The sequence below is a fragment of the Staurois parvus genome, unplaced genomic scaffold (genome assembly GCF_062004578.1).
Source record: "Staurois parvus isolate SC_StPar_1 unplaced genomic scaffold, SC_StPar_1.0 ptg000619l, whole genome shotgun sequence".
In the NCBI taxonomy this organism is placed as follows: Eukaryota; Metazoa; Chordata; class Amphibia; order Anura; family Ranidae; genus Staurois; species Staurois parvus.
This window is the reverse complement of record NW_028318415.1, coordinates 2,792,946-2,818,461: the sequence shown is the minus strand read 5'-3', so window position 1 is coordinate 2,818,461 and position 25,516 is coordinate 2,792,946. Positions and strand designations below refer to the sequence as shown.

General features: G+C 40.3%; 1 protein-coding gene across 1 annotated transcript in view; it reads right to left on the bottom strand.

Annotated features, from left to right (window-relative positions):
* The window catches only part of KIF26B (kinesin family member 26B), a 520,923-nt gene that overhangs the window by 95,758 nt on the left and 399,649 nt on the right, over positions 1-25,516 (bottom strand). The window contains exon 6 of the mRNA XM_089693284.1: positions 3,787-3,993. Within this exon, the coding sequence (XP_089549410.1) occupies positions 3,787-3,993 (207 nt within the window). The remainder of the gene's footprint in view (positions 1-3,786; positions 3,994-25,516) is intronic.

The following is a 25,516-nucleotide window of genomic DNA, read 5'->3' as shown; positions in this document are numbered from 1 at the left end:
CTTTTTTGCACTAATGTATAGTACATTTCATACCTCACATAAGCCTGTATTATGGTGGGATACAAACACATGCTGCCCACCCGTCCAAGTGGAACTGAGTGTGTTCCGTGCCCTTAAAAGGAAATTCTGAATAGAAAAGCACCACCTAAGCAAGAAGAGAAGAGCAACCAGCAGAGGGAGATTTTGGTTCAAAGCTCCTCTTCACACATGTTTATTGAGGTGAAAGGAAGAATCTGCAGCGTCTGCCTTTTCCCCCCAGACTTGCATTCACGATACAATCAACACAGAGGCACATCAATGACACTTTCTGCCCATGGAATGCTGAGGCTGCTCCATTACAATTCATGAATTTCTGCCCAGAGATAATCAGCTCTATTACTAGACAGCATTGGTGGCAGCAAATTCCATCTAGCACTGGTATGGCAATGCATACTATAAGCTCATATTTATAGGTTGTATAAAATGTATGGACTTTTCTTGTGTTTAAAGGTATGAATTTAAATTGCAAATAAATGAGCTGTAATTTAAAGTGCAGCCAACCAGCCCAGGTTTCATTTTAAAGGAAGGAAACAGCAGCTTTGAATTAGTATCAGCTTTGCAGAAAATAGAGGTAACCACAGTACCAATTTTGTACGAACAGTCCATATAAACCTGGCAGGACAGGGTCCAGATTTAGATACCTGTAATAAAAAGGATTTTATAACTGACTTTCTGGCAGCCCATTTGCTGAAACAAAGCCTCTTCATTGCTTTCTAGCCACTGGAGGTATTAGACTGATTGAAAGAGTTGTATTTCTGTTTCCCCCACAACATGCAATGGTTCCTTCCGCTAGCCAGTACATCCTGTAATGATATACATTGAAGGAGCAGGTATTCCACACAAAGAAAAGTCTAGTATATGAAGTGGCCAACAAGCACTAAAGAGGTAGTGATTCAACAGTAGGTAGACATAAAACATTCTATCATAAATATGTAAATCCTTACAAATGTGCTTTATCATATGCTTGTTAACCACTTGCCCGCCAGAGGATTTACCCCCCTTCCTGACCAGGCCATTTTTTGCGATTACTTTAACTGACAATTGCGCGGTCATGCAACGCTGCACCCAAATTAAATTTACGTCCTTTTTTTTTACCACAAATAGAGGTTTCTTTTGGTGGTATTTATTGCCTGTGCGTTTTTATTTTTTGCGCTATAAAAAAAAAAACGACAATTTTGAGAAAACAACATTTTTTACTTTTGCTATTAAACATGTCCAGTATAAAAATTAAAAAAATCAAATATTTTCATAAATTTAGGCCAAAATGTATTCTGATACGTCTTTGCTAAAAAAAAAATCCCAATATGTGTAAATGAATTGGTTTAGGTGAAAGTTATAGCGTATACAAATGGCGGTATATATACTGGGATTTTAAAAAAAAATTTTTTACCAGTAATGGTGGCGATCAGCGACTTATAGCGGGACTGCAGCAGTCATTCTGACACTGGGGGGGACTGACTTGGTGTCACTGACATCTCCAGTGACACCAATACATTGATCAGTGCTAATAAAAAGCACTGACACTGTACTAATGGCACTGGGCAAGAAGGGGTTACCATGTGGTGCGATGAAATGGTTAACTGTGTGCTGTTTTACATACTGGGCTGTGTTTGTGCTTCACTGTAAGAACACTCCTTTGCATGGCTGTGCTATGCACAGCCACGCAAAGCAGTGTGCAGGAGCAGACAGGGGACATAATTGTTTTACAAACAGTTCTCCCCCCCCCGTCGGAGATGCTCGGCAATCACAAGCTGGGACTCGGTGAATGGTGGCACGGGTAGGGCGCGATTGCATCCCCTACCTGGAAATGCAAAATCAAGTATATATGTGATTTTGCACACCCATGCTGCCCTGTAGCAGTATTTCTGTGGTTAATTAAACATGTTATTTAACATTACATCTTATGTAATGCATAGGTATAAATGGACCCTACAAAGCAACTGTCACAATTGAGAAAAGCCATTTCGGTCCCACTTCCAAAAATGCTAATGACCAGGTTAGGTCTTGCTTTAGTACTTATGGGTCATTGACTTGAAACAAGCATATGCTAAATGAAGTTCAGAGTAAAGTAAAAATTAATTCTCAGTATATTCATTCCAGTTAATGGCTCAAAGTGCTGAAATTAAAGGATTTTCACGAAAGCCAGGGAACTTGCATTTTCAGTAAGAGTCACCAATGGAAGCCTGCTTACTTACTCCATTACAGGTTTCCTTTAAAGTGAGCCAATAACCAAGGCTGGTATCCTTATAGCAAAAGGACTATGAATGTACAGGTCCCATCCAACCTAAAAGGACAACTTGTATCCCCTTTAGAATTAGGCAGCCACTTCAAAGAAGTCCAAAAAATGAACTCTGACTGAATCTGCATCCCCCAAGCACTTTGTTTTACGTTGGTGGGGTTTAAGTGAAGGGAAGACCTGACATGACAAAGGCAATAAAGAAAAGAGTGGTTGATAGGGTAGGATTGAGTTTTATTTTTCCAATCTATTTTTTTTAAGCCAGTGTTCATGTCTTTTGAAAAAAATGGGACTCCTTTAGATCCTGTTTTATTGGGCAGGTGATAACATACTAGAAAATAAGCTGCAGATAACCAGGCCTCCATTTTTGGAGAAATTTGGGCAACTCTGAAGTCCCTTAACTAGCTGGCCTGAATTTTGATAGGAAAGACAATATTTTGTGATATTCATCCTGGAAGCAACCCCTTGAATATGAAAGGCATGTGGTAAGATATTAACACGACAAACAACCCTCTTGCTATGGGTACACTGCCCATGTGCCTGGCGTTCCAGGCTTATATCCTCTAGGAAGTAGGGCTACACCTTTCTTTAAGAACAAGGCACAGGTACAAGCAAGGTACAGCAGGATAGAGGTTTTTTGCCACAAACCTTGAAACAGCTCAATTTGCTCAGCTCTGTTTATTAAACATAAAAGGGTAATATAATATGCTGAACATATGAAATAAAACATCAGTTACATCAATGCAAAAGCTAAACATTTTCCAAAGGATTTTGTTCAAACTAACACACTAAAATATGCACTATACTTATCTCTTCCAGGGATTAAGTATGTTCGTATTTTTACTACTTTTGATGGACTCGATTAAATTTACAGCAAGGTGAAATTTCTATTAAGGAGGTACAAATGCAACAATGTGAACTAGGACACGGGAATCTTTGCAAAGTGAATTCATAAAAGGTTCCTATATGGTCGCAATAGCATTATAACCACACTACAGTGCACATGTCATAGAGTATGCCAACCAGAAGTCAGACCAGGGGTCTCCAAACTTTCAAAAGAAAGGGTCAGTTTACTGTCCTTCAGACTTTAGGGGTCTTGCCTGTGACGTAGGCGTAGAAAATGTTCTGGCATCAGTGACAGTAAACAATTTCTATCTTTGGTGTCAGTAGAAGGAATCGTGCTCCATTATTGATGTCATTGGGAGCAATTGTTCCCCATCTTTGGTGTTATTGGGCCCCATTGCTGGTGTCATTAGGAGGAACTGTGCCCCATCGTCAGTGTCATTAGAAGGAATTATGCCTCATTGCTGGTGTCAGTGAATGAAATATTGCCCCAAGGGTTAGATAAAAGCAAGAAAAGGGCTGCAGTTTGGAGACCTCTGAGTTTGACAAACCATTACAATTCACTATATCCACTGCCCATGTATGTGAAAGATGCCTTCACAATCAATATTGACAACAGACATTTTACTGTATATTGAGATCCAAAGACTAATATACATTTTACCTACCTGTGAAGCATCTTGAGGGAATACAGCATCAAAAGCGAACATTTTAGGTGGTATCTGAGATCCTCGCTTTTGGAATGAATTCTGCCCTCCACAGGACAATGGGTCATACAACGTAATCTGTTTCTTCCTTGGGTCAGCTTTTAGGAAAGAACTGGACTCTGTTGACTCTCCCACAAGAGTGGAGCAAATACGCACCATGACCTTTACCTGTGTAAAGATAAAAACAATTACCTTTTTTGGTAGCAATAATTTTAAATAATAAAAGTTGATTTTGATGTCTTCACACTATATGCGTAAAAAATTAAACAACAAAAATGATTACCTTTAAAAAAATTGACAATCATTTACAAATGCAGAACATTCTATAAATACTATGCTTATGTCAACGTTTATCTAAAAACCTACAAGGTGTCCCTAAAGTCTGGACACAGAGGCAAAATACATATTGAGAAAAGTTAGTTAGTGATATTTCCTATATGTCCAGACTTTAGGGACACAATACATAGTTGGCAAAATATAAGACATGAGCCTGTTTTTATGTGTAAAAGATGTAAAACTCTAGCAAATAGATGCATTTTCAATACTCTTTATTGTTGATAATTGACATATACAGGCAAGGTAAAGAGCATCCAGGATGTGCCTTGTATCTCATGATCTACAGTGAGATTGCTGTAATTCAGGACCAATAGGGGGTACAGTACTGTGCTGCCCTAGCGGCTAGGAAGAGGACTGAAGCATCTGTTCAGCCTAGCAGGGGGCTCAGCAACTTGACCAGCCTGTCAGCTGATCTCAGGTAGGTACAAGGGATATACTTAGCATGGCAAGGAGGGCCTATTTGGATTAAAGTGGATGTAAACCTCAGACATGATCTATGAATAAAGCATATCCCTCCAAAGTGTGTACTTGTCTCAATCCAGAGCACTAAGTGTCATTTCTGTCTCCTGCTTTGTTCCTCTGCTATCAGCATGAATCACGTCTGGCAGGTTTTCCTGACATAGGAGAAAAAAAGGTGACAGAGGAGGGATCTCCAGCAGATTGAAAGCTTCAGCTCTGTTCCTGTGTACTTCCCTCTAATCAGCTTTCAGAGCTCTTCTCACTGAGCTCTGCAGTGTGTCATTTCAGCTCTCCAACCCCTTTTTTCTGAGCTCTCAGACAAGCTTTATAAATGCAGCACGTTGAATGGCTGTAGAAAACAGAAGACTGTAGATAAACAGGCACAACTTATGTAGGAGGATTTGATTCATCTCTGTATATCACCTGAGGTCAGTCGCTTCACTGGGTATTTGTAAAGGATTACAATCACTTTAAGTTATTAAAATATATAGTCAGTTTTAAAATCACCTAATACTTCTTTGTTTTTGATTTCCCACGTTCGCACACCTAAATCTAAAGCTATGAGGGGACCCCACTCTCACTGTTGTTTTTTTAAATGAAATGTATATAATCTCATCAATGTACACCCTTATTTCTATGTATAAACACTTGGAGACAGCCATATTGGTTATTACACACTTGGGTTCTGCTTCCCAATTTGATATTCTACACAATAGTTCTGAAAATATGAACCTCTACACACTCCTTGATGAGATATGACGCAGCCTGTAGCTCCCAGCAGGAGAGAGAAGTAGAAGACAAAGCACATTGGTTCCTACATTGCTATATTCAATCTCCTGCTGTTTTGAATTAGCAGTCTTTGTGCTATAACAACATTATCAACCCTTGATGAACATCTCCCATGATGATGTTAAGCAGTGGTTACCAAGCCCGTGCTCAACCCTTTCAGCTGTGATTCTGGATGAAACAAACTAACATTCCAGTACTGTGACTTTTCCCAAATTCTGCTGGTGCATTATTATGATATAGAAGCTTCAGGCAAGTATTGAAAATTTTAACCTACTTAAAGCGGAGTTCCAGTTGAAAAAAAAAATATATCAGAAGCTACAAAAACTGTATCTACTGACTTTTAAAATACAGCCACTTACCTGTCCCTTGGTCCAGAGGTGTCCTCACCACCGCTGGTTTCACTGGCTGTCTTCATCTCCCTGGCTGCAAGCTTCACAGCCGGGTTCCCACTGCGCATGCGCGAGAAGTGCTGCGCTTTGTGAATGGACCCATAGTGTTCTGGGACCTGTCGCATGTCCCAGAAGACTACGAGGAGGGAGGGGGGGGCGGGATAACTGATGCTTCCAATAGCCTAGGCAATCGCACCGGATGTGGAAGCGGGTACCTGTCAAATTCGGGTACCTGCTCCCACTCACCCGTTCCCCAAATACTTAATGGGGAGCGGGCGACGAAGCATTAAAGCGGAACTTCCCCTTTTAGGGAAAAAATTATAACTGCTGAAAAGTGTCAATAGCAAATACACAAATACTTGAAGCTACAATAGGTCAAACTTAAAAAGAAAAATGAAACAAGGAGGTATAATACATTATAGTTGTTTCATACTGTATTTTCTTAATTGTCCACATCTAATAATAATTAAACTAATGAAAACAATTCTATTTTTCTTATCTAATAAGGAATATGGAAGTTGTCTAAGAAATGTAACTTTAGCAGTTAGTTATGAAACAGTTTTCATTATTATATATTTAACAGGTCTAAAACAAAGAAAGCTAAAATTTGATAGGCTGCATACTTTGCTGATCTTCAGTGTTTTTGCCCTGCCTTATTATAGCAAACCTATCACAAATCTGAGCACTTCAGTCTGGCTGGCCAGGAAAAGGCAAGCATTTACTCCCCTTCCTAAACTATACCAGGGCACATGCCCTCAACATGGTGGATACCCCTCTAGCAGACATCTTGTCCCCATGTTGATGAGGATAAGGGCCTCTTCCCCACAACCCTAGCCTGGTGGTTGTTTTGGCGTTCTGCAGATGGGGGCACATCAGAATCTGGAAGATCCACATGAATCACATAGACCAACACTCGCTGACCTGCTGAAAGATTAAAACAAACCCATCTCTTGACATCTCTGGCTTCCCGGAGTAAACTAAGAGGTGGGGTGTCCCAGATGACGTCTCTGACTAAATATGTACATGGGGGGAGGGCAGTATATGGGGGACCCCTTATTGTTAAAGGGGGCTTTCAGATTCCAATAATTCCCTCACCCACAGCCCCCCACAATCACCCAGCCAGGGCTGTGGGGAGGCCCTTGTGGGGTGCTTTGCCAGAAGAGTCCTTTCTGGCAAGGTGCATGCTTATCCCCCTTTCCTGACAGGACAAGCTGCATGCTCAGATAAGGGTCTGATATGGGTTTAGAGAGGACACCACACTTTTTGTTTCTTGTTTTTTGAGAGGTCCCCCTTAAATTTTACACCACACCTGAAAGGCCTGCTATATATATATTTTTTTTGGGGGGGGGCATGAGTTTTTCCCTTTTTTTTACATCATCCATTGTTTACATTCAGCTGTCAAGAAAAATCCCTGGTTGACAGCTGAATGTGCCTGGCTGGGATGAATCATTGGTTGTTAGAATGATAGCAATAGAGGTAGCAATATGGCTGTTAAATGTTTCACTTCACACTGCTGCTGCAGGCTTACTCAGCTGAACACCTATTTGTTCGGCCATTCTTACAGTTATCTCCATAGACTATACACAATGCTGAGGTTTCCCTGATGAATGATCTTTAACTCTTATGGTCATAAGTCCTTATGGCTATTTTTCTCTTGGGATACAATGGCAACTTATAGAGATGACACACAGGGGTTTATTTACTAAAGCTGGAAAGTCCAAAATCAGACTCCCTTCTGCATAGAAACCAATCAGCTTCTAACCTCAGCTTGTTCAATGAAGCTTTGGCAATGAAACCTGGAAGCTGATTGGTTTCTATGCAGAAGGGAGTCTGATTTTGGACTCTCCAGCTTTAGTAAATAAACCCCACATAGTCTACAATTGGGCCCCAACTGAAAACTGAGCACCAGGAACTTAGACGGAGGTAGCACGTGAGGCAGATACACTATATGGCCAAAAAACTGAGGGTACCTGACCATCACACCTAATATATGGCAAAAAGTATGAAGACCCCTCTCCAAATTATTCAGTTCAGTTTTTTTTTTAGTGAAAGATACTGTTAATGCTTAAATATGCTAAGACAACTGTGTTGACCACCATATAGCAACATTAAAAAGACCCTTTTCTGTTCTAGTGTGAGTGAGCCCCTGTGCAGAAAGACAGGTAAATACATGGCTTGATATGTTTGGTATGTAGGAGCGCAAGTGATCTGCACAGAGGCCCCAAAAAACACACTCCAAAATCCTGTGGACAGCCTTGTTAGCATAGCGGAAGCTGGTATAGATGCAAAACATGGTGATGGTGGTAAACGTGGGGGGTCAAATTATACAAGCACACTAAAGTTTGAACAAGTTTCTAATACCACATTTTCAAAATCCCACATATAAATGATGATGTATGGTGAAAATGTAAAGCTGTATAGCTCTCTTAGCTTCTCTAGGTTACAAACAAATACACAAGGCATGGGCAGTATATAACTACAGAAGATGATGTCTTAATACATTTTGACTTGAGGAAGCTGCATGGCCAGGTATTCCAGTAGACAACTATACGGGCTTCCAGACCTGAACACCACTGCTGAACAAGCTTTGTAGATTATACAAGTGCTGACTAGCAAGTCCAGAGGCGTGCAAGAGATAATAAATTGCTCCCAGTGATGATATATTCTTGGAAGCAGCTAAATGAATTTATCATAGAGTAATCATTCAGTGAGAGCACGATGAAAACAAATAAATTGGTTTGCAGAGACTAAGTCATTATCAGGAAGCAGTGGAAAGAAACAGGATTGTAGAATGGAGAAAGTCAAGAACATTCCCTGAAACCAATAAGATACAATCTCTTATTTGTATTAGGAATTGCATAGATGACACCACTCAAAATCCCAGCATTACATGTGCAGTGATCTGGACATCTGCCATGGTTCAGTGCTTGCAATAAATCCACATTGTAGGTAAACTTCAAGCGGTTTAAATAAAAAAGATGGGTAGAAATACATACTTAAATCTCTGCCTTTGAATTCCATATTATTCTGACTAAATCCCATTTTTAAAAAACTGATCTTTTATTTTTTTAGTCTATGTGAATAAACATTGAGATCTTAATGTAGAAATGCTCTATAAAAGTTTTATACAATTGATCAAACTACCCCACTCAACTTTTCTATTACAGGTTCACTAAAAGTGTCACTTTTTTAGGCATCAGGAAATTTAGTGGACTATTTGTTAAAAAAAAAAAAGGTTTGTATTTGGATCTTTCACCCACTCCTGAATGCATGTCAAATTTTGACATGTTGCTGTGTCTGTGCAGCCACTGCATCTGCATCCCCCTTTAGAGGCTACCCGTGAGTAGTTGGGGTGCATGCAGGCATAATAAACAAATGTGACCTGCATGCCCATCTGAATGAAGTCTGATTCTTTTCCAGCAAAATTTCCTTCAAGCTGTTTCAAAGTTGTTTTTAAATATTTTTTTACCAATAAAGAGTATGAAGTTGAATTATGCTATTTAGATTAGTTTTTCCCAAGTTATTAAAATAGTTAAAATAGATTGAAAAGTTTCTGTCTGAGAGACTTCTGACTGTGAAAAGTATCAGGAGTTTTAGTAACCCCCCATTTGTGGCAAGAAAAATTAAACTTGACCTTTCTTTAATTAGAAAAGTCCAACAAAAGGATTAGTGTTGCTCTGAAGACAGAATGAAGGTTAACAATCCCAAAAAGTTTCCATGTCTCCATGCTTTATTTTGCTGAGAAATCATTTTGAAAAACACCCCCTGGCATTCCTGGAAGTGGCCATCTTGAGCAAGGGCCGATGATTCCTGTAGTATTTACGTCCTGGAATCCATCTGCCCTTAGCTCAGACATTTGCTGAGCTGAGAACCCTCCCTCCCCTCCTGAAGACTCTTGGGATGCATGATATCATTTGCCTAGGCATGGAAACCAGGAAGCAAATGAAGAAATGTAAAAAAAAGTTTAAAACAAATAAATGTGATATACTTTCCTATCCATGTACTAATGATAGCAGCCTAAGGATTACAAACAGTCAATGTTGACTGAGAGTGAAGTTCCACTTTAACTGCAACAGAGAAAAATCAGTTGTCCTCCTCTGCAAGGCCAGGCGGACAGGAATACAAACCATTTGGCATGTAAAACAGCTCTTATCTATGTATTTCACCCATGTATTTAGCTATTTGCCTGGGGTTTAGCTTTAAAGAACTCATCTGATGCCTCTGGGCCAATAAAAATCAAATTAAAGTAATAGTGGACTGTGAACTCCCCTGGCCACCTTTTCTTCCTTCCCCTCTCCTCCTCTTTTATTCTCCACTCCTTACCATATTTTGGCTATTTCAAAATCTATTTTGCTTTTCTTCTTTTCAGCTTACAGCTTATTACATTTTTTCATTTTTATGTTACCATTTCTGAAATAAGGAACACATCCAATAACAATTTCTATGTTATTTCTCTTATAAGGCTGATGAGCCTCCCCTGCATTTGTATGCTTGAACCATGTGCACTCCAATCACTGTTGTAACACATCAAGGTATTTTTTCTAGATGCCTAATAATGTGCCTTACTGTAGGTTCCAATTTTTGCACTTGAAATAAATAAAAAGATTCGACACAAAAAAGGCAAGCAGTTTATTGATTTATAACTATCAAAAACATGCACATGTCAAATGTAATTCACTACGAGCACATAAAATAAAAGTGTCTTGCAGTCCCTGGGAGTAAAAAAATGTTTCTAATCATCTGAAGCATCTTAATGTAATTTTTATAAAAATCAGGTAACTTCTGGTTGCTAAATAATTGTTTTAATAAGACACCAAATTCAAAGGAAGGTTTAAAGCAGCTAACCATATATCCTGGTAAATACACATAAACATAAAATAAGGTAGCGCTAGTTACCTTAGTGAAACAAATTCATGAAATAATCATAGATACATGTAAAAATGTACACATCAACAATTAATTAGTAAAATAAAGACTGTGAAAATGGATGTGCTCATCCAAAGTAAAAAGTCCAAATGAAATCCGTAACAAATAAAAGAGCCCAATCTCACACCAACTGGAGAAGCAGGGTGACAATGGGTCCTTGATGGGATATACAGTATCTCACAGAAGTGAGTACACCCCTCACATGTTTGTTAATATTTTATTCTATCTTTTCATGTGACAACACCAAAGAAATGACACTTTGCTACAATGTAAAGTAGTGAGAGCATAGCTTGTATAACAGTGTAAATTTGCTGTCCCCTCAAAATAACTCAACACACAGCCATTAATATCTAAACCGCTGCCAACAAAAGGGAGTACACCCCTAAGTGAAAATGTCCAAATTGGGCCCAGTTAGCCATTTTCCCTCCCCGTTGTCATGTGACTCGTTATTGTTACAAGGTCTCAGGTGTGAATGGGAAGCAGGTGTGTTACATTTGGTGTTATCTCTCTCACTCTCTCATACTGGTCACTGGAAGTTCAACATAGCACTTCATGGCAAAGAACTCCCTGAGGATCTGAAAAAAGAATTGTTGCTCTACATAAAAATGGCCTAGGCTATAAGAAGATTGGCAAGATGATTTAACAGGACAGGTTCCACTCAGAACAGGCCTCACCATGGTCGACCAAAGAAGTTGAGTGCACGTGCTCAGCGTCATATCCAGAGGTTGTCTTTGGGAAATAGATATATGAGTGCTGCCAGCATTGCTGCAGAGGTTGAAGGGGTGGGGGGGTCAGCCTGTCAGTGCTCAGACCATACGCCGCACACTGCATCAAATTGGTCTGCATGGCTGTCATCGCAGAAGGAAGCCTCTGCTAAAGATGAAGCAGAAGAAAGCCCACAAAAAGTTTGCTGAAGACAAGTCGACTAAGGACATGGATTACTGGAACCATGTCCTGTGGTCTGATGAGACCAAGATAAACTTATTTGGTTCAGATGGTGTTAAGCATGTGTGGTGGCAACCAGGTGAAGAGTACAAAGACAAGTGTGCCTTGCCTACAGTCAAGCATGGTGGTGGGAGTGTCATGGTCTGGGGCTGTATGAGTGGTACCGGCACTGGGGAGCTACAGTTCATTGAGGGAACCATGAATGCCAACATGTACTGTGACATACTGAAGCAGAGCATGATCCCCTCCCTTCGGAGACTGGGTCGCAGGGCAGTATTCTAATATGATAACTACCACAAACACACTCCAAGAGGGTAAAGGTGATGGACTGGCCATGCATGTCTCCAGAACTAAACCCTATTGAGCATCTATGGGGCATCCTCAAATGGAAGGTGGAAGAGCACAAGGTCTCTAACATCCACCAGCTCTGTGATATCATCATGGAGGAGTGGAAGAGGACTCCAGTGGCAACCTGTGAAGCTCTGGTGAACTTCATACCCAATAGGGTTAAGGCAGTGCTGGAAAATAATGGTGGCCACACAAAATATTGACACTTTGGGCCCAATTTGGACATTTTCACTAAGGGGTGTACTCACTTTTGTTGCCAGCGGTTTAGGCATTAATGGCTGTGTGTTGAGTTATTTTGAGGGGACAGCAAATTTACACTGTTATACAAGCTGTACACTCACTATTTTACATTGTAGCAAAGTGTCATTTCTTCAGTGTTGTCACATGAAAAGATAGAATAAAATATTTACAAACATGTGAGGGGTGTACTCACTTCTGTGAGATACTGTATATCCCATCAAGGATCCATTGTCACCCTGCTTCTCCAGTTGGTGTGAGATTGGCCGCTTTTATTTGTTATGGATTTCATTTGGACTTTTTACTTTGGATGAGCACATCCATTTTCACAGTCTTTATTTCACTAATTAATTGTTGATGTGTACATTTTTACATGTATCTATGATTATTTCATGAATTTGTTTCACTAAGGTAACTAGCGCTACCTTATTTTATGCTTATGTGTATTTACCAGGATATATGGTTAGCTGCTTTAAACCTTTCTTTGAATTTGGTGTCTTATTAAAACAATTATTTAGCAACCAGAAGTTACCTGATTTTTATAAAAATGACATTAAGATGCTTCAGATGATTAGGAACATTTTTGGTGTCTTAATAAAACAATTATTTAGCAGTCAGAAGTACAACTTTATATTGTAGCAAAGGGTAATTTCTTCAGTGTTGTCACATGAAAAGATATAATAAAATATTTACAGAAATGTGAGGGGTATACTCACTTCTGTGAGATACTGTATGTACTTGCTTTCCATGACCACTCTGTAGCCAGGGGTCATGGATTTCCTGTAAGAGTTCTTCCTTAGGGCACGGTGGATTCACACATGGAGAATGTGGTGTTTTATGTCAGTACACTGAATCAAATGATCTCATCTGCTTTTTTTTTCACTTAGGATTGGACTCTTATTTTTTATGGATTTTTGTGGCTGAATATGTTTCACCTACTTTTGTAATTTGGTGATTTAGGGCTAACTTATTTATGAGATTTTAACTTCTGACTGCTGTTAGGCTAATGGGATGTATACAACGTGGCAGAGTTTCAGACAGAAAGGCAGTGACCATTTGTGAAAAGGCTGCACTTGCCAAACTCAAAATAAGTCAAGTAAGAAAACAAGAAACAGTTAATAAGAGAAGAGTAGTTGACATTCATGAACAGAATCGTACTGAAAGATTCAGGATGCACTATATAAACTATTATTATGTGAATAAATCTTTCATAGATTAAATCCATGAAAGACTGTGCTGTCATAAACACCGAACATACTTAAGCTCTGTGAATCAAGGTATCACTCAATGTATGATTCATATTGGTCTTGTAAGAATGTATTAACTGGTTACTTCCAAGTATTTTTCTAGAATGTTTCACTCCTTTGTGACACGCCTGTGACAAAACATTTAGATGGCATATATTAAACCAGCTGTTTGCTGCTTGGAAATGACTGTATAGTTGCACATTTTAATATCTGGTTTTGCAGCACATATCCATTCATGCGTGACTTAACCAATGCCAGGAATTTACAGCCCCAGAGCATCCGCTTCAAATGGTTTTTAAAGAGAACATTATAAAGATCAAACACAATTTACGGGTTTAACATAGTTACATTGCTTTATGAAACATGACAGCAGCAACTCAACAATGTTCTAATTAGTCATGTCAAGAATATTTCATTCTACCTTAAAGGCATAGGTTCATTCACAAATCTCACTTAAACCCTTGACATAAACGTTGTGCATATGAATAATCACTCCACAAGCATCCTGCAGGATGAACAGAAGCTGGATGATACTGGCAAAAATGACATCCACATCAATACAGTCAGTTCCATCTGTCTTGATAGTCAGTGAGGTTGTTTTACTAGGGCAAATTTACTGTTTACTTTGTGTGCTACAAGTGTAGTTGCAATTTTTCCCAGAGCCTAGTGAATGTGGTGACATTTCACTTTGCAAAGAATACCCAATCATGTACAAGGAAAATAAACAGCATTTTTGGTTACACATGATTGGATGATGGTCAGCAGTGCTTCATCTCATTCATTAAGCGATGGGGGAAAGTGATCCTTCTAAAACGTATTTGTTTTTATTAAATTTGAAGTGTAGCCAAAGCTTTTATGGCTATACTTCTCCAATGAACCCATTTTCAGCCAACACTGGGCTAAAGCCTGCTGACATCACAGAATCGGTGAAGGCTCTGAAGAGATCCCGACCATATGGTCGGGATCCAGCCAGAAGCCTGAAGCAGCACTTGGCTCAGCCTCTCAGCGATCCTCCAAAATGTCTGAGAAAGCCCCTCCTGCCTCCCTCTCAGCCCACCACTCCAATGAGCACTGAAGGGGCAGAGCAAAGAGCTGGAAACTGACAGTCACCTCTCTGCTCAGAGCGGAGGGGAAGAACTGAGTAATCAGCGGTGTTTGATCATTTAGTTCTCACTGCAGAGCTGGCGGTGGACAGATGAAGCATTGGATCGATGCTGCATTTACCTAGCTGAGTATATATTTTTTTAAAGTCCATATTCAATCCATCTATGGCCACCTTAAATAATGTGGAATGGCAAATACATATTTCAAAATTGTAAACATTATAATAACTATAATTCATTGTATACAGTATATGAAAGTAATTTCAAAAATCTCATGTTACAATGGCTCAGATGTGTCTTATGATTATGACTTTATGTGGGACCATAGCACAATATTCCTGTCACAAACCTTTTGTTTGTAACTCCATGGAGTGTGTCTCTTGCTCAGCCTTCAATGGGACAGCTAACCTAACTTGCCCATTGCCAAGACCTGTCATTCCCTCCAATTCCTTGTACGTGTTGTCTTGGAAGGCCATACCAGGACTCACTGGTGAATGGTGTTTATATACATGGCTGTTCCCTTTGGGGTACCCAAATACAACCTGCCTGTTTAACTTCCAGGGACTACTCCCTCCTCCTTACATAGAGCCAGCATGCCCAAATACTACAAACGATAGCCCTGTGTCCCTCACTGTGGACTATTCATTCCTTAACATATTCTCTAAAAGCAAGCTACCATTTTCCTGAAGACCATAATTAAATTGAATTTGGCATAAAATTAAAGCACCAACTAACGTCAGTTTGGGATGCATCACCTGACAGCACCACCTAACCCCAGACTGGGATGCTTTTCTGAAGCCTGGGCATCCCCCACCATTCCACTATTCAATGGAGTCTCTCAACAGCCAAGTGTGCCAAGCTCTGAGATCAGAGTCTGCCAAATAAGGCCTTTCCAGAAACTTCTAGGCTTAACAAAAGCAAATTCTTAGATTCTTAGAGAGTCTACCCAATACATAAACCCTAATATTAGGTGCTACTGTCCATTAGGGAAGTAACATTTTATGACAGATGTGCTTCAAGCTACCACTGCACAAAGTCTGTTTACAGGCATGGCTCTCAAGAACTTTGCTCCCCCTCCAATGAATAGCAGGTTCATAGGATGGGCTTATATAAATTGTGGGATACATTACAATTGCTAGAATCCTTCTATTTACTTTCACCAAATGATATTACTCTTACGGGACCATATATGTGTTAACTAAGATGCAGCAAAAGAAAAAACAAAACATAATTTTGTTCTGCTGAGAACTGTGGTACTTTGAAGAGCTGCAACTCATACAGACAAGCTTTAATGCATCATGTACTGTAACTCCTGAAAGAGGCCAGAGAGATTCTACTACATGAAACTCTATCATTTTGTCTTCACTTTAATTAAACCATACACACAGATTTATGTATCAATTGTCTGCTTAGCCACATAAAATTGGCCTTTTATGCATGGCCTCCTGTGTGTCATTATTCTTTGACTCCAAGGCTACATATTTGTCTAATCCTTTGTAATTAATGAGCTTTAGGTTGATACCACTCGCAGATTTGCAAGACCACTCCAGCCTCAGTTAGAGCTTTAACAGTAATCAGTCTAAGAAAAGAAAATAAATCGTGTTTCTGGGTCCAGTTTCCATAATCACAAAAACTAACAGACAGGAATAACAATAACAAATCCACACATTTTACTTTGTATTGGGTACATCAAATGGCCCCAAACCCCCAAGAAATGTGCCAACAGTGTAGATCCATGTGCATATCTTTCCTGCATGTTGTTAATTACTTTAAAAAGATGTTCATCCAGTTTCTCCCCACAAACATAGGCATGCCTCTACCCACTAGCAGGGGCAGACTGACAACTCATGGGGCCCCCGGGCAATAAGGGATCATGGGGCCCCTGTGTCCTTGCCCAAACTCAAAAAAGCCTATGAAAAAGGTACCAGGGCATCTCATGGGGCCCCCTACTGACCCCAGGCCCTCGGGCAGTGCCCGAGTTTCCAAATGGTCAGTCCGCCCCTGCCCACTAGTGATATGGGAGTTAAATTCATTGTTCACCTTGCAACTACAAAGATGCTACTTATAATTTTGTATATTTTGGAAAGTAACACAGCCTGCTTCATATTGTTTTGTGAAAAAGCCAGGGCTACCAGTGAAAGCAGTTGGACAAAAAAAGACTTCTGAAGACAAAAAAAGCTATAGATATACATCTGGAGATTTAAGATCACTTTCTGTGAATGCAGACTCTCTCCCTGCATTTCACTTCTTGAATGTGCAGGACATAAGTTACTACTGAAAATGTGAGTGCTGTGGATATAAACAATATAATTTATTAAATGGCTAACTCTCAGCATGAGTGCCTTACCAGATTAAGAGCAGTAAACATGCCTTGGCATTAACTACAACCCCCCATCATGTAGGCTCTCTTTAGTTTGTTAAAATTGGTTTGTTTAGATGTCATGATTAGTACAACTACTGCTGTATTTCTGGGCCACTCAGATGTAAGTGCTGCAGATCTTGTCTCTGTCCCTCTTCTTCTCCTGGCCAAACACAAAATAAAAACTGTGGCTGTTTATTTTGTAAATGGCCAGAAGTATTTACTAGCTATGTCCCTATAACCCTTAGTGTTGCTAACTGGAATCTGCCTAATTGTATGTATCTTAATGTCTAGAACAGTGTTTAAACCTTTCAGACAAGGCACCCTTTAAAAATATGGACAATGTCAAGGTGCGGCTAAAATTATGGACAGTCCCAGGGTACCCTTTAAAATTATGGAAGTCTTGAGGCACCCCATTCTAAAATGTAAAAAACTATTTGAAAAGTTTTATATAATGCAACAGCATCCATACACGTGATATACCCTGCGTTAGAGGTGATTTATTTTTCCAAACAAATATACTTTTGCACACTGGTACCGACTAGTATTACAGTGTTTCTCTTCTCCCTCAGTTTTTCTCCATCACTGAGCTAATGTGACCCCAGTACTGACAGAGAGGGGCAGGGGACTGTCAAACAAGGATGCTGCGCAGGCAACCGTCATCCTCCTTATCAACTGGTGATGTCATTGGTTGTCAGGATGTAGGTGGCTAAAAGGTTGTAATGGTGCACACTGTAGCTTTGTGTAACTAAAAGGTAGGCTTGTTCCACCCATTGGCTTGTATACAAGTTTTGGCCAATTTTTAGACATTTTGCTAAGGCACCCCTGAAGAAACTTCAAGGCACCCCAGGGTGTCTGGGCACCCTGGTTGAAAAAGGTTGGTCTAGAACAACAACCCTATACAGTATTTTATTATTTTTATTTATTACAATAATTTATTTAGTCTCAACAATTTATACAGCACAGCACTTTAGCTACTGGATTTTCATGTTGGGCCCTGCCCTCAAAGAGACCACAATCTAAGGTCCCTATCTCACATACATACATACTAGAGCAGCAGCCAATTAAACTATAAGCAAATTTTTTGAGTCTGGGAAAAAAATTCAGAAAAACAATTCCAACACAGGGAGAACATACAAACTTCATGCAGTTAGTGCCGACTTTGGAATTCAAAGTGGTAGGAGTGCTGACCATTAAGCCACATAGCTGATCGTAACTAAAAAGTAATAATGACGGCTATTAATGAACATTGATAAAAATAATTGACTGCAGCACAGGATGACAGTGAGAAGGACACATGCTGGGCATTATTTTGCTACCTGCTTTCTGTTCAGACCTTTCACTATGCCCAAAAATAGCTGCACCGCAGTTCACTTTCTTAAGCCCACAGAAATCTATGGTGAAAGGACTAGTTGGTTGTCTCTGCCCTCCAGGCCAAAGGTTTCCAGTCCTCCCCTGGCAGTACTTTCTGGAGCAGCTATTTTGATATAGTCACTATACAGTATTATGCTTGTTTAAATAGTTATTGTTTACCATGCTACAAGTTTCACACAGATCAAAAAATGTTTGATTGCAAGTCTATTATGCAGAGCCTCAGTTTTTACCCAGTCTATTCTGCAGAGTCCTGTTTGGTGTTTAGAGCTCACGATACGTTCCTACTAAGAGTTACTGTTAATTCTTGCCTTTCCTCCTCCAAAAAAAAAATACAGTAAAGGATGACAAATGAATGATTGTCTTGTGAAATACAATAATAGTTTCGGTAGATAGCTCACTTCAGGTTACATTTTCAATTCTGAAGGGAATTATTGGAATGCTCCAGTAAGTCATATTTCCAAACCGAAAAAATGTGGAAACCTACTGTGAAGACTAAATAAGCTCTCTCATGATAGAAGTAATCGAAATTTTCTTGAGATAAGTGATTTACTGATGACAGTACAAATAGACAGGCCTGATGATCTTCCTCAAGGTTTCTGATCACCTGCTGTCAATAATGTTTGAGTGCTTCATATCTCAAGATGGTATAAGATGATACTATTTTCCTTGGAATCAAGAAATATGTGGACACTTGCATCTTAAAGTGGAAGTCCAGTCAAATTCTAACAAACCTGCTTCCACCCCCATTCTAAGTCTATTCTAACAACCCTGTAAAGGAAAGATGTTTATACTTATCTATGCTTAGGAAGCTCCATTCCTGTCACATAATCGGCTCCCAGCACTGGGTCAGTGTACAGGAGGGACAGTCGACAACAGATGCCCCATACATTCCACATCAATAATTATGCTACCAAAATTAGTGTGTCCTGTAAACTGCCTCCAGCATTTTTTCTTACCGGAGGCTGCCATTTTGCTGAAGCCCAGAGCCCCTGAAAAGTAGTATATCTTTAGGCTGTCAGCAGATCAGCCTCTGCAGCTTAGGCACAGTGCCGAAAAACAGAGAGCAACTGAGCATGTGCAGAGCAGGGTGAGACGGCGTATCACTGGATTTTAAACAGTATTGGCACTTATTTTTAATGTTTTACATAGCTATACCTGCAAAAGAGGCCAGCCTGAAGTGACCTAACAGAACTTAATTTTCTGACTTAAGTTGCACTTTAAAGCAGAACTTTACCCATAACAACTTTATGAAAAAACAACGACCTTTAGCAAGCAACATACATTCCACATTATACTACCAAAATTAAGTGTGTGCTGTAAATTGCTTCTAGCAGTGCCCCTGTTTCTTCTTGCCGGAGAATGCCATTTTGCTGAAGCCCCTAGCCCCCGAGCAGCACTAAATAGGCTGTCAGCAAATTGGCTGGTACATTTTCGGCAAAGTGCCAAAAAATAGAGAGCAACTAAGAATGTGCAGAGCAGGGTGAGACAGTGTATTACTAGGTTTTAGAAAGTATAGGTACTTATTTTTAATGTTTTACATAGCTATACCTGCAAAAGAGGCAAGCATGAAGTGATCTAGCAGGACTTAATTTTCTGATTAAAGTGCCACGTTTAGCAAAGAGGACTTTTAGAGAAAAGACCTGCTCAATTCCACAAATTGATGCTTGCAAATTGCCAATAGCTTGCGCATGTGTTGTTCAGAAGGAAACCTGGAACTTTAGTAAATTTTTAAATGTTGGGAAGTTTGAATAACAAAATGATTGGGTTACAAGGAGTAGATGATGGGTTCTACATAATACTATCGGAAAACCATGCAGAAAATGCAATCCTCACACTAAAGCCTGGTACACACTAGTTTTTTTTTTTGTTCAACACAGCAGGCTGAATGAAAAAAAAACCCTGAAAGCTCAGGAGGAGCTTTTATACTAACCATTCAATGTTAGTACAGCAATCTCCCCTGCTGTGCTTTTGTGTTCTGACAGGAATGATGCGCCCCCCGCCAGAACAGTCCAGTCTCAGCCATTTGCTGAGAGCGCTGATCAGGAGCCGATTGGCAGACCTCTTTTGGCCATGTCCCTTCGACAGAAGCCAGCTGTTCGGCCAGCTTCTGTTGGAAGGGCTGCCGTACACACACGCCAAATGTTGAAGTCACCAGGCTTATGGGTTCTGACGCTTGCTAAACAAAAAGGATAAAGCAGTAAACTAAGACGAATAGCTAACTCATCTATGGTCAAGAAAATTGTTGACCGGCTCAGGCAGATTTTGTGAAAAAATCCAGCCATGGCCACCTCTGCATTATTTTGCTCTCCCTAGTGGGCACCCCAGCCAGAAAAACTATTTTGGCAACTATGGGAACACTTCCCTATGAATGGCAAGCAGACACTCTGTCGCACCTAACACCTATGAAAATCTAACGAGTATGAGCAGAGGCAGAGCTCAGTGGCAGTGGCAAGGAAAGTGGAAATCCAGTATAAATTGGTGGAAAGTATTGATTGTCAAACTTTAGGTCAATATGGATTAAATTATAACATCTTATTTTTTATCCTCTTGAGATACAGTATTATCAAGAGTCTGCGCTACTGAATTTACATTTGCAAACTGCATTGGTTTCCACTCAACCCTGCTGAACAGATTCTATGTTCAGAGCACAGCATGTGAAACGTTATCACTATCAGTGAAGCCTGAAAGCTACAGCTGATATGTTACAATGACTAATGTAAAAATAGCTCCAGCTGCAGACTCAAGAAAGCTTTTCAATGCATAAGCAAAAATATAAAGGGAAAAACAGGGAGGAGAAAAGTAGACAAGTTGAAGTCATGTCCTCAGAAAAGCATTTGTCAAAAAGAAAAACATATAACCCAAACACATAAAATAATGACATATTTCCAGGCTACGATAATACATCAAAGTTTTTTTAAGCTCAATAGACGTAAAGGAAAATGATAGCATGGCCTATTGAGACACAAACCTTTGCCAGTAAATAGCTAAATAATACAATATAATATCATTCAAAATGTTGGGATATTATTTAAAGATCTATATAGACTTTAAAAGCTCTTAAGTTGTAATTACTATTGATCCTGATTTGCAATTTTAACATTTAAAAGTTAATTTAATTCATAACCAATGCAGTGCTAAACAGACTTCTGCATGCAAAAGGAAACCAATTAGGATAGAAACATGGAGCTGAAATTAGCTGGCTTGTTTATAAAAGTGCAGTTTTCAGAGCTATATCATGATTCTGAATTCACTATCTATAGACCATCTAAAGTCTGGAACTTTATGTTTTACAAACTTCTGTTCCAATCTGGCTCCATTGCACTGAACAATGCTGCCAACCTAACATGTGTAGCACTACCCTCGAGAGCTACTGGCTTTAAGTCCCCCCTTTACTTTCTGCACAGCCAGGCAACACGCATTTTCCACTTGCATCCAGAAACAGGAAACACTCTGTGGGCTTGGTTTTTTAGTTTTATTAGGGAGTTTAACTTGGATAGGGTAAAGGGGTTATGGGATGCCCAATTTGATTGCAGAATAACAAGTTGAGAACAATTTCCTCCTAAAAAATACTACAAAAATATCAGATGAATGCCAGCCAGAATCATGACAGTCTTTAGCAAAGTGGTAAGTCCCAGGCTGTGGGACCTGTAAGTACGCTAAGTGAACAAAATACTAACCCACCTGGTTATGGTATCTGATGCCAGGACAAGGGATAGGGTAAGCTATGAACTGTCCCCTGATGACTTGCCAAGAACGTATCCAGCAGACTTCTCCCTTATAAGCCCTAGAGGTGTAGAGGTATTCACAATGTCCTTGTCCTGCAGATGTGGACAGAACCAGCCTTCTAGCTGGGTTGGTTCCTCTTCAAGCTATGCAGACTGTCCTTCCCTGGTGGACTGCAGGGCAGTGGAACTCCTCCTTCAAAATTCCTCCTTCAGCTTCCAGCCTCCACCCTGGAGGCAGAACACCCTTTTCCCTGGGCCCCCTCCCAGGCTACACAGCAGCACCTCTTAGCACTCCCCTGCTGGCCATGCTCTGTCACATTTATGGGCTGGTCTGCCACACTGCCAGGCCCCTTTGCATGGGATTGGTCAGCCTTCCATAAATATGCAGATCAGCCCCAAGTTTCTAGAGCAGGGGGAGGTACCAGAGGACTGACCTGTAGAGCCTTCCAGCCTGCCCTGAAGCAATCCTCTTACTAAACCCAGGCTTCTAGCAAGCCTCTAACTACTCTGACCAACTATGAACATCCGAGGGTGCTACACATGTTTTCTGGCACTAGCAGCTGTAAGGGGGAAGTGTTTATAGGAGGAAGAGCGCACAGGGAGAACCTCAGCTCTTACATTGTCAAATGTACAGGCATGGCAAATGAGGTTGAAAATCTGCAACAGCAAACACTGGTGATGGAACATGGAAGGGGTATGTGAATCACAAGAGCTACTGAAAGCTGAAAACACTTTGGCAGTGGAAACATTTCTCATTTGTATTTAACTTGGTTGTATATACAGTAGCTTTAATTAGGCAAAGTTTGATTTTTAGCAATTCTGCCATGAAAAAAAAAATAGTACTGGGGCTGTAACTGCTTCCCTCTCCTTTCTGAATAGCAGTTCAATAGCTGATGATTTGGCTTCATTGCTTCCTGAGTCTGTAAAGCAGAAACAGAGATAAGGAATTCTGACACTTTTCTTAAGCCTAGTACCCAGTACTGGTTTTTATTTTTTTTCGATTAACCCAACGAGCTTAACGAAAAAAAAAAACAAACATTATAGCTCAGGAGGAGCTGCTGTACAAACTATCTTCTGTTAGTGCAGCGATCTCCCCTTCCGTACAATTGTGTTCTGACAAGGGGGATGCCCCCCTGCCATAACACTCCGGTCAGCGCTCTCAGCCATTGGCTGAGAATGATGATTGGGAGATGGCGGCAGACCAGACCTTTTACCTTTTTTGGGCCATGCCCTTTTGACAGAAGCCAGCCAAATGGCATGTTTGTTCCAGGTCTTTGAAGCCAGAGAAGTGAAGCAACTAGCATTTTACACAGAGGGCCAGCAATGGCAGTAATGACAAAGTCACTTTAATTTTCCATTTGCTGGTGTATAATTTCAAGAGACTCTGTCATTGGTAGGAAGGGGAGTAAACTGCTACAGGTATGAAGTGCAGGCACCTCCAGATGTAGCAGCCTCCAAAACGCTGCTCTCATAGATAATTGCCAAGATGTTCTGAGCTCCAACAATGCCCAGTTGCCACTAAGCCCCATCCCCACACAAGAGGTAGGAAACAGGCTTTGACGCTTCTTGATAGTTTGTAACTTGCCTATGATGTCATCACAGGCTCACTAATATCCAAAAGCATACCTGTAAAGGAAGAGGGAATAAACTTTCCTTTCCTGCAGCCCATATTTTGAAACACTACTTTGCTACCTAGTCAGTGGAAGAAACCACTGCGTGTAGCAGGGGTGCATGTATTCCATACATTTCAAAGTGTGGAATACACGCAATAGCATTTAAAAAAAATGGATGCTTGAAAGGTATACAAGTGCCCCTGCGTGGACAAGGTAAATTTAAGTAAAACTATAAAAAAAAGGTGATGGAGAACATTTTTAGTCAATGTCAAATGTGAGAATATAGTTGTGTACAAAGCCAGGGTCAGTTTGTTTTTGTGCAAACGTTATTTGGCAGACATGTGAAGTTGAGGAGGAAATATCACACACACTTTTTCAGAGCGTAGACCACTTTCTTATCACCAGGAGCTTCAAGAACCATAAACTCAGCCAGTGTACTCAAGCTACAGTACTCACTAGGTTCTCTGGGAGGCGCATCTGAAATTCAGCCCCACCCTGGGTATATATAAACAGGTTTCATCTGTGGGTCTCACAGCTCAATCATCCTCCTCTAGGTGCCCATTACTCTCTAATTCTCTCCAGGTACCTAGAACCAGTTAGACATCTTACCCTCTTCTGGTTTGCAAATCATCTCAGCCACTTCGCTACAAGGGTCTCACCAACACTCCACCTACTGCAGGGTGCAGGCTCGAAAGAGGTCGGTGCTCTGATAACAATAGTAGCACAAAAAACAAGGGAGCTGTTCTGTTTCCAAAAGTCCAGAATACATTTATTCATATTATCCAAAACATGGAAAATCTACTTGCTCCTCTAACGTGTTACACTACTGCAGAAGCTTAGTTGTTGAGTGACTCTATGGCTAAGCACCTGATGGAATGAAAAGTGTAGAAGGAGCAGGTGGATTTTCCCTGTATCGGATGATATGAATGAAATGATGAAGCTGCAACTGTCATATTTTAGCCACACTGTCAGAAGAGAGAGATCACTGAAGATGGAAATAATGTTTGGGAAGATCGAAGGAACCAGGCAAAAAGGGAGACTGAGTACTAAGTTATTAGACACATTGACTGCAGCTGTGGGGATGACACTGGAGGATCTTGCCAGACTAGCACAAAACCAACTTCTTTTTCGAGCTTTTTTTTCAGCAAGTATTTAGAACTTGGACTTGAGTTGGTGGCATTTTATGATAATAATAACATTGTAGCTGGTTGATGCACTGCTTGCTGCCTAATAGCTCTGCTCTGCTTAGCAGGGACACTCATATGCTTCCACTGTCTGTTGTCCCTGTGGGAACATGGTACATGCCCATGTTCCTGCAGAGCAGGGGAACTCAGTTTTCAAATGGTGAACCTCAGTTATTTTTTAACTTCACTAGAAAAGTGTTTCTTCTATAACCACTGCTGCACAGTGACCTTTACACCATAGGCACCCCTTAGTTGATTGGAGGACTGTTTCCCCCAATCAGAGAACATAATCTCTGTTAATATCCTACTGTAGGAAAGAAAGGTCAAATCTCTTACCCTGTAACACCTACAGTACCTAGATCCTGTAACACCTACCTATACATTATTTCCATAGCAGTTGGATTTGTCCTTGGTAAGCCTCTGTATCATCACTGGCCACCCTTACTATGCTGTCTGCCCTGCCCTGCCCCTTGCATTCCATTTTTGATCTCCAAGTGGCCTGCTGAGTATTTATACCTCTGCTATTTGCTCATCAGGCTTTTAGATAATCTTCACTGAGTGTGTCATTGTTAGGACAGTAGTGACATCAGTTTTCCATCTGCAGTTATTTACATTTCCATCATTTGCTGTGTCTTTTGCATTTCGGTCTTCGTGGAT